At 50.5% G+C, this 10670-nt stretch overlaps 1 protein-coding gene across 1 annotated transcript; it reads right to left on the reverse strand.

The window, feature by feature from the left end:
- Nucleotides 1–747: 747 nt before the first annotated feature.
- Nucleotides 748–1701, reverse strand: LOC141252855 (olfactory receptor 4E2-like). The gene has a single exon (XM_073670634.1). It carries the CDS (start codon nt 1699–1701, stop codon nt 748–750), a length of 954 nt encoding a protein of 317 aa, XP_073526735.1.
- Nucleotides 1702–10670: the final 8969 nt, after the last annotated feature.

Genomic DNA, 10670 nt, shown 5'->3' on the forward strand with positions numbered 1-10670 from the left:
GGGTAACTGTGCACTGGGCACATGAGCATTGATAGTCTGCAGCCTGTATTTATGATTGCACCTGAGGCATAGACTGAGGTATATATATATATATATATATAATGGCGTGCTGTTAAACTGTGACTTGTGTTTTCTCTGCCTGCTGTTTGCCACCTCCCGTGGAGAGGGGAAGATAAAGCCCTTCTGATTACTAAAAAGACTGGTGTTAAACTGTTTACTGCAATGTGATTTGATTGATGTTAATGCCACTCAGGATATACACTTGTAAACCTGCAAACCACCCCAATTGATCGGTTCATCATTTACTACAGCTCACTGTCTGCTAAATAATTGTTTTTAATTGTTTGTCAGCATATATGTAAAATAAATGGATTTATACTTTTTCATAAAAATTGCTGCATGTGTAATTACTCTGTCTCTCTAAGTAAAATGCTTAATAATGGAGTTAGCATGATTTATATCAAAGTCTGGTTCTTTTTTTTGGTACTATATAACATTAGTGTTGGAGTCGTGTGTACATTGCAGCTGTGCCAAAAGTAATGTTATACAGATGTTTATAGAACATAGTATATTTTACAATAAGAATACAATATATTTTAAATGATAGCTGTTTTTTTTGTACTGTGATATAAGAACATTAACAAAGACATTTTCCTACAGCATTTTGATGCTCTAACACAGTAAATAAAATATCTGTAATGTCAAACCATACAAAAATTGGGAACCCTTTTCACATAAATAACAGAATTATTGATGAACTTTGATGTGTATTTTGGTTGAAAAATGTGGAAACATTTTGTTTCTGATCGCATTCTTGACTTCTTTGTTTCTCAATGTATATATAATTGGATTTAATAAAGGAGTCAGCACTGTGTACAGCACAGATATTAACTTATCTGCTGAATAGTTCACAGGAGGTCTTAAATAGATAAATACACATGGTCCGAAAAAAAATGTAACAACCAAAAGATGTGAAGCACAGGTGGAAAAAGCCTTGCGCCTCCCTTCTGATAAATGGATCTTTAGGATAGTTGTAATGATGCCAAGATAGGAAAACAGTAAGATGACGAAACATACAAGGGAAATCATTCCGCTGTTGGCAATGATGAACATATCTATAACAAATGTGTCAGCACAGGCAAGTACGGCCATTGGATGAACATCACAGAAGAAGTGGTTGATGTTGTTTGGACCACAAAATGGAAGTTGGTAGGTAAGAAATGCCTGAGTGAAAGAGTGCAGAAAACCTGCAAACCAACTAAATACCACCAGCCAGAAGCAAAACTGGTGATCCATGATTATGTGATATCGTAGTGGGTTACAAATGGCCACATAACGGTCATAAGCCATGACAGTAAGTAGGAAACACTCAGTGCCACCAAATAAATGGAGGAAGAAGAGCTGAGATATGCATTGGTTAAAAGAGATTGTCCTCCTTTCTGAAAATACGTTAATAAGCATCTTTGGTATGGTGACCGTGGAATAACATATGTCCAGAAAAGACAAGTTACTGAGGAAGAAGTACATAGGGGAACGTAGATTAGAGTCTATGTGAACTGCAGTTATAATGGCCAGGTTTCCTGATAAAGTCATTAAATACAGGACCAGGAAAGCAACAAAGAAAATAACAGGAGATTCATATGAGTGGGAGAGACCACTAAGTGTGAACTCTGTCACTGAACTTCCATTCCTAAGTACCATCTTGTGTTCCTATGAAGCCTGTTTGCAACAGAATAAGACAGGACATTCGAGCCTGAACATGTATACCAATAAATAACAATCATGGTTTATGTACACAGGCATACAATGGCTAACTACAACCTCTGTGCAGAGCTGGCATATGATACCCATAAACCTTTATACAGCCCTATTGTACCTCTTTATTCCTCTGCTTTATACTTACACGAAGATGAATTGCGAGCCAATGGCTGACAGCATAGTATTTTATTTTGATCTCGATCTAATATTTATATAATTTCTTCTGGTGCCTTTGTGATAAATAATTCCCTTGGAACTCTTTGTATGAAATGTAAAAATAACCCCTTCAAATCTAATTATTATAATTGATAATATAATATCTGTAAAAATCACTGGGCACACTTGTTAAAAAGGGACGAGCGGACCCAGGAATGTTCAGGTTCGTCAGGTCTGACCGAACTGTAGTTCAAAGTTCGGTTCGGGTACCAGAACTTTACCCGAACTTGAACCCAAACTTTGGTGCTGTTAAATGGCAGTAAAATGGACTTAATAAGGGCTAGGGGGCTGCAAAAGGAAGCAAAATGGGGGTAAGAGCAGGACAATTGCCCTGCAAACAAATGTGGATAGGGAAATGACTTAAAATAACATAGAATAAAAAAAGATTGACTGACTAATCACAGCCCTCTGAGTGCAGGTACCGATGGCATGGGTCCCCGCATCTCTTCCCATGCCACTCAGCTGTCAGTGACAGCTGTCGGCATGGAACTGTCACTGCGTGTTTACACGCTGTGACAGTTTTAAAGCATATAGAACATAGCACGTCATGATGCGGGAACTGACACCCGCTCATGATGTGCTATGACCATCATTGGTCATAAAGGGGTTAATTTGGTGAGGTCTCTAAACATTGGGAATGGCAAATAGAATGAACAAACAGCAGTGGAGTATAACAATGGCTGGGTGTGGCTGGTATACTTATCTATTCATGATGAGAATGAGGTCTTGCCCAAATTGGCTGTGGACAGGTGCATGTACCTGTGTGTGATCACACCTCCTGCCATAGTAAACACACGTTCGGACAGTACACTTGCCACAGGGCATGTAAGCACCTCCAAGCTGTAAAGGGCAAACTAAGTCCATGTTTTCAGAGTACCCCACCAGAGGCATGTGCAAAGTGCCCCCGCAGAGGCTGATTTCAGAGTACCCCCTCAAAGCCTGTTTGCAGAGAGCCCCCAAAGAGCCTGTTTTCACAGTATGCAGAGAGCCTAACACTGTCCCTCAGTGGAGCCATGTCCTGTCCCTGCGCTACGTAAATACATAAAAGACTTCATCCCTTGATGTGCACAGTAGCATCATCTTCCTCTCAATGTATTTGTCATAGTTTTCCTATGATTATATGGCTACTCTTGTTTGTTATAGATGTTATACATGTATGTTTTCTAACAAGCTGATGCTTTTTTTCACCTATTTATGCCCAGTTAGATCATGACAGTATTATGGTATTTTTGTGTTTTGCTGTATATATGCACAATTATTAATGGTTCTAATTTACATATTTTGTACACACAGATACCTTGAGAAAGGCCAATGTAAGGCCGAAACGCTGATTTACGTATCTGTTCTCTTTTTTTGGGTCTGAATAGGAATAAAAATATTTTTTCTGCACTACAAATTCAGTGTGCCGGAGTTTTCTACGGACTTGAGTTTGTTTTCTTCCCCTGAGCACCTTGATCTCACAGTCGAGCATCCAATTTTCTATATGTTTATCAGTCCCTGCGCTAGTCAGAGCACAATGGCAGTGGCACCGGTGATCCGGCAGTAATACAGATGTAGCACCCGAGGGCTCGGCTGCTACAGGGGTATTGCACCTCGATCCAGAGGTGTGGTATTCCACTCCCGGGTAAGGATGGAGGGTGGGACTGAGCTCAGCTAGTTGCATGTGACGCGCCCCCTGGGCCATATTCTTTAGGGGGAATATCCGGAGCCGGATCAGGTGGGAGTTGTAGTCTTCCGAGTGGCTGTGACCCGGTCCGTGCCCAGGGTGTCAAACTCAGTTGTATGTGGCAGTCCTACAGATGTTATAAAGTTCTTTATTGTCGACTACGCCACCCGTTGTATTGCGGTCACTACGGCCGCCGCTGCAGCAGGGTCCGCTGAGGCTGATGGTGTAGGTGCAGCTTTTGGTGGTATAACCCCCAACGGGTGGGGTATAGCCTCAGGGGGTCAGGTGCAGAGGATGGGGGTTGTGGTGGTGCAGCATAGGTGTTAAATGAAGACAGAATCGGGTCGTGCAGTTTAGGGTATTTACTCACTGCTGATGTTCCGGTCACTCCAGCTTCAAGTGACCTCCCGAGCCGTGCTGCATCCACCAGGTCCTGGATCCAGCCAACCCCCAAGCGAGTCCGGAGCGTGACCCTGAGCTCTCCTTCTGTCCTTTCTCTGGCCGTCCCCACTATTGATCCACCCAGGTCCAGCTCCCTCGGGCCTTCTGTTGGGAGACCCTTGGCCTTGGGTTCCCTGACCCTCCACGTGGTATGCCTTCGGGGTGGATGTGGTGGGTGGCCGTGGCAGACACTGCCCACGGCCTCCGGTCTCTGGCTAGGGTGTGTTTTTGCCCCCACCAGCTTGGGTTCCGGTACCCTGATGCCAACTCTTCACCCGCTGATGGACTTTGGGTTCTCGGAGTTCCTTTTTCTGTTTCCCCCTCTGGGTCTTTCTTGCTTTCTCCTCTCTCTCTCTCTGGGTCCGCTCTGCTCCTCTTCCTCCTCTGACTTCTCTGCAAAGACTCACAGACTGACCCTGTTCTTTGATGGTGCCCACCTTAAATACTCCCTCTATGTGTGAGCTCAGGTGACCAGCACCCAATGAGCTCCTATCTTTACCCAGGCTGCTCCCCCTATCTGCCCCTACACTACTTGGGATGTACCACCCCCCTCCCACTCCAGCCAGGAACAGACTCGGTCGTACCTGCACATTTCTAAGTGGGAGTACCGTCGGTCTGCTCCTCGGAAATGGGATGTGTGTAGTGCATGCAGCCTACCGAGCTCAGTTCCACACTCCATCCTTACCCGGGAGTGGAATATCACACCTCTGGGTTGAGGTGCAATACCCCTGTAGCAGCCGAATCCTCAGGGTGCTACACATGCACTACACTCATCCCATTTCCGGGGGACAGAACAACGGTACTCCCACCAGATAGATGTGCAGGTACGACAGCGTCTGTCCCTGGCTGGAGTGGGAGGGGGGGAGGAACATCCCAGTAGTGTAGGAGCAGTCAGGGGAGGGACTCTGGGCATAGGTAGGAGCCCATTGGTTGCATTGTGACATGGGCTCGGGTGTCAGAGGGAATATATAAGGTGGGCACCATCTTTAGACAGGGTCTGTTCAGAGAGGAGCTCAGCCAGAGAGGGCTGAGGGGGAGCTGTGGCTCCGTCTGGGCCCAGCTCCAGAGCCAGGCCTGAAGCAGAGAGAGGAAGGAAAAGGAACACAAGGAAAGGCCCAGAGACGCAAGCAGAGGGAACCCTGAGATCCCACGAGTGAACTAAAACGGGTGAGGGGTTGGCAGAGAAGGGTACCGGATCCCAAGCTGGTGGAGGCAAATCATCCTTAGCCAGGAACCGGAGGTCGTGGTCAAGCTTTGGCACGACCCCTCGCCACATCCACCAGGAAGGCACGCCACATAGGGTCAGGAAAACCGGAGAGAGGTTTTGCCCCATAAGGCCCGAGGAAGCCGGACATAGGTGGGTCCCTGGTGAGGACGGCCAGTAGGAAGGAAGAGAGGGGAGCTCAGGACCACGCTCTGGAACTACCTTGGAGTTGGCCGAGTCCCGCACCTGGTGGACGCAGCACGGCTCGGGTGGTCACTCTTGGCCGAAGTGACCGGAGCAACACCTGTGAGTAAAAGCCTTGAAACTGCACCACGCGTCTCTGAGCTTCCTTGCTGCACCATCACTACCACTATCATCCACATCTGCTGCCCTGAGGCCATACCCCTCCCGTTGGGGGTTATACCATCTACGCTGCACAACCATATCACCGGCCTCAGCGGTCTGCCCTGCAGCGGCGGTCTCATAGCCGCAGTCAACGGGTGGCGTAGTCGAACACCGTACCATCTTCTGCTAAACTCTGCCGCTCAGTTTGACTCCCTGGGCACGGACCGGGTCACCGCCACGAGACTACTACCCCCATCTGATCCGGCTCCGGGTAAGCCCCCGTGCGCGCGATGCCGCACGACACAGCAGGCCCAGGGGCGCGTCAACTTTGGCGTAGTCGGCAGGATTACGTGCCCGCAACCGACGGGTACTGCGTGCCTGAAGAAAAGTTCACATTTACCGTAAAAAGGAGTCTCCCGCCAATTCCAGAGGGTCCACGCCATCGGACGCCATCTCGGATCGTTTCCCGCCGTTTGCCCGCCATCTGCAGCCTTTTCCCGCCATCCACGGAGTTTCCCGCCATAAGGAGACGATTCCCGCCATCTGAGACGATTTCCCGCCCTGGCAGAGCGGACTCCATTATGGGCGTGCCAGAGGGTGGCAAGAGGCCACCTCCCATCGTGGGCCAGGTCCAGGAATGGCGCCAAAAGCGGAAACCGCCCCCACCAGCAGAGACTGCAATGATAGAAATGTCCATCAGCGTGAGAGGGCTGCCCCTGGAACTGACAATCACTAAGTTGCCCCGGGACCACCCTCAATGGGGGCGGATACAGAACAAAACAGAGAAGATGGGTGCGGCCTGGAAGAGTCTGGACAGATCGCACCCGGAGATGGAGGAAGAGTCAATCAGCACCGACCCTGTGGTCCGGAACCTGTTGCAGGCTGCCACCCCAGAAGGCCTGGTGGAGATCCTGGCACAGCTCCCCAGAAATCGGGAGCGTGCACAGACCGCGCTGGAGGCCTTGGCCCGGAAGATGGCCCGAGTGCAGCAAGAAGCACTGGCCGAGTGGAGGAGAGAGATGGTCCAGCAGGCTGGAACCCGCCAGCAGAGGATGCCACCCGCAACGTGGAGCGTGTCTGCCCCTGAGGATGGTGCAGGAGGAACGGAGGCCGGAGACGACGCCGCGGAGGGAGCCGCAGAGATGGAAGCAGGTAATGGGGAGGTCATCACCCCGTGCCCCGTAGCCGTAAGCCTGCCCCAGCTCCCCGTCGCAGAGCCCGAAGTTCCACTCACCGCGCCCGTTGCCGCACCGCCGCTGCTTCCAACTAGGCCTCAAGCGGCAGGAGCCGTGGTCGCGCCCTCTGTTACGCCACGCCCCTTGACCCTGAGCGCGGCAAAAGAGGAAGTGCCCCCGGCCTGGTCGCAGGGCCGAGTACCCCCGGGCGCCGCCGTCTCCACAGTACCCTTCACCTTCAGAGTGCCACCGGCCTGGTCGTAAGGCCTGGAGAATCCGGGCGCCGCTGCCCCCACCGCGCCCTCAACCTCCACAGTGCTGCCCCTGGGCGAAGATCTGTTTGCGCAGCATACTAGCCCGGACGGGCTGCCTTTCGTTTGGCCACCGGAGTACGTCAACCCCCGACTCTGGAAGGAATGGCCTCTGTGTGAGCCTCTGATCCCGGCTCCGGCACCCGCCAAAATTGTTCCGCTCCCGCGGGAGGAGGCCCAATTTGTATGGGACCCCACCGGCGAAGACCTCATGGGGTTCACCCAAGAGACCCGGGCGGCCGCAGCCCAACGTGAGGAGTGTTGCCGACAACAACTGGAAGTCTTTCAGAGGGAACGGCGAGAGAGGCGGGTCCGCGAGGAGCGGCTGCAGGTCCAAAGCGCGGAGCAGAAAAGCCGGACCCGACGAAACCGCCGTGCGGCCCACGGTCCCCGCGCCACCGGGACTGTAATAAAGTTTCAAATGGAGCACGGCTGGGGCTTTATCCGGGATCACAGAACCCCCGGCGATGTCTTTGTTACCCGCAGGGATGTTGAGAGCCACCTGCCGGAGGGACACCGAGGACGTGACCTCTACCCGGGTGATGAGGTCACCTTCACCCGGCACCAGTGTGCCAAAGGACCATACGCCCTTCACATGCACCGGTTGACGGAGGAGGAGTTGCGGTATGAGGAAGATCAAGAGGACCCGGACGGGTCTGAAGACTACCCTCAGGAGGAGACAAGGAGAGGACACCGCTACTAAAGGGGAGTAGCATAAGCAAAGTACTGTAGATAAGTTACCCGTATGGGTATTTGACATGTTGCTAATTGGAGTGTGGTCCCCGTTGGGACTAGTGTGGAACTGTTTAAAGGAACTGTTTCCTGTGTGCCCCTATCCCTTACCAGGCTGAGGACTGTGAGCAGCCATTCCCCTATTCCCCACTGGCCGAGGACTGAGAGCGGCCATACCCTGTAAATAGTTGCACTTCCTAAAGCGCCCCCTTCTGGTTTTATAAAGAACTGTTTTTCTCTAGTGACTGTTGCACTTTACCTGGTCACAAGTTGCACGGTGGCCAGGGATCAAGGACGTATTAGTCAAGAATGTTTTGTATGAAAAGGTTTTATATTATGCTAAAAAAAAGTTGATATATTTTATATGTAAGTGCACTTTAAAAAAAAAAAATTTTTGTATGTTTTGTTTTATTCTTTTACAGCCCGAGGACGTGCTGTGATTTACCAGGGGGGAATGTAGCACCCCGAGGGCTCGGCTGCTACAGGGGTATTGCACCTCGATCCAGAGGTGTGGTATTCCACTCCCGGGTAAGGATGGAGGGTGGGACTGAGCTCAGCTAGTTGCATGCACTACACTCATCCCATTTCCGGGGGACAGAACAACGGTACTCCCACCAGATAGATGTGCAGGTACGACAGCGTCTGTCCCTGGCTGGAGTGGGAAGGGGGGAGGAACATCCCAGTAGTGTAGGAGCAGTCAGGGGAGGGACTCTGGGCATAGGTAGGAGCCCATTGGTTGCATTGTGACATGGGCTCGGGTGTCAGAGGGAATATATAAGGTGGGCACCATCTTTAGACAGGGTCTGTTCAGAGAGGAGCTCAGCCAGAGAGGGCTGAGGGGGAGCTGTGGCTCCGTCTGGGCCCAGATCCAGAGCCAGGCCTGAAGCAGAGAGAGGAAGAAAAAGGAACACAAGGAAAGGCCCAGAGACGCAAGCAGAGGGAACCCTGAGATCCCACGAGTGAACTAAAACGGGTGAGGGGTTGGCAGAGAAAGGTACCGGATCCCAAGCTGGTGGAGGCAAATCATCCTTAGCCAGGAACCGGAGGTCGTGGTCAAGCTTTGGCACGACCCCTCGCCACATCCACCAGGAAGGCACGCCACATAGGGTCAGGAAAACCGGAGAGAGGTTTTGCCCCATAAGGCCCGAGGAAGCCGGACATAGGTGGGTCCCTGGTGAGGACGGCCAGTAGGAAGGAAGAGAGGGGAGCTCAGGACCACGCTCTGGAACTACCTGGGAGTTGGCCGAGTCCCGCACCTGGTGGACGCAGCACGGCTCGGGTGGTCACTCTTGGCCGAAGTGACCGGAGCAACACCTGTGAGTAAAAGCCTTGAAACTGCACCACGCGTCTCTGAGCTTCCTTGCTGCACCATCACTACCACTATCATCCACATCTGCTGCCCTGAGGCCATACCCCTCCCGTTGGGGGTTATACCATCTATGCTGCACAACCATATCACCGGCCTCAGCGGTCTGCCCTGCAGCGGCGGTCTCATAGCCGCAGTCAACGGGTGGCGTAGTCGAACACCGTACCATCTTCTGCTAAACTCTGCCGCTCAGTTTGACTCCCTGGGCACGGACCGGGTCACCGCCACGAGACTACTACCCCCATCTGATCCGGCTCCGGGTAAGCCCCCGTGCGCGCGATGCCGCACGACACAGCAGGCCCAGGGGAGCGTCACAGACGTGGTGCGCCAGCCAATCACAGCCAGCACAGGAAGTTCCCACAGCTGGAAAGCTTATTGATTTGATTGGCTGCGCTGCAGCTTTTCAACAAACTTTATTTAGCATCCGCACTCTGTGAGAAGTCCATGTTTGGATTTGAGCACCGAACACTAGGTGTCCGGTACGAACCCTGAACTATACAGTTCAGGTTCGCTCATCTCTATTGCTAAATCTTTATTTCCTACAAATAGAACTTCATCCAATGACTGAGACAATGGATAGACAGCAAGTAGCATCCTCCTTATGGAAAAAAAAGAATGCCGTACATGGAAGTAAAGGAGTATGTCATGGGTTTACCGCGACAGAGAGGATCCAGAAGACCGCAGCGTCTGATTCCTTCCACTCATGCTCTCATTAGCAGCCTTTCGCCTTCATAATAAATGGTGCAGGTCTCTTTTAGCAGTGCAGGGGTTAATCTGCTTAGTAGTGAGCTCCTGGAAGCTTACCTTCATTTAGGCTCTCTGCTGTCCAGTCTTAGCCACACCCCGCTACTGTATATACTGGGCTTTGGCAGGCTATCATTGCCAGAGCTGAATGGTTCTAGGAGTGTGGTGGAGAGAGGTTATTTGAGAAGGCATTAGGCGGATTTCAGCTTAGACTCTTATGAGGTTTAGGTTTAGTGTTAATCCTTTTCTTCTACTATTTTGGTTTATTACCCTTCCTCCACATCCCGGTGTTAACCTTTGTTGTTTGTGTGCATATATTTGTATGATTGGTATTTTCCTTTAGCTCTGTTTCTATTACTTTTTTAGTCTGGTTTGTGTACTGCCATATACTACTACTCCTCTCTTCCCTGGGGGGGAAGGGAACAGACTGAGGGTGGATTGAAGAGCTCAAACAAGGTACATGGCCCCTGAATCTTAATCTTCAGAAGTAATCCAAAGAATATGGTTAGCTAGGGCGCCCATAACAACAGAGTTGTGACAGAGTGATTCTGTACTATTTATAGCTGTAAAAACATAGAATAACAATTTTTATGATTTTATAATAGTGCTTCTCTAATGTAAGTTAGGAAAGGAATTATGGGTACACTCATAGAGATAAACAATCTTTTGAAATTCAGATGCACCAGCTTTACTAAATTTTCCAAGTAAACTC

The sequence above is a fragment of the Phyllobates terribilis genome, unplaced genomic scaffold (genome assembly GCF_046119375.1).
Source record: "Phyllobates terribilis strain yellow unplaced genomic scaffold, ASM4611937v1 Scaffold_1__5_contigs__length_1240528914, whole genome shotgun sequence".
Lineage (NCBI taxonomy): Eukaryota > Metazoa > Chordata > Amphibia > Anura > Dendrobatidae > Phyllobates > Phyllobates terribilis.

Coding starts and splice junctions, on each gene's coding strand:
- LOC141252855 (XM_073670634.1), bottom strand. CDS start 1,701: ATGGTACTTAGGAATGGAAGTTCAGTGACAGAGTTCACACTTAGTGGT.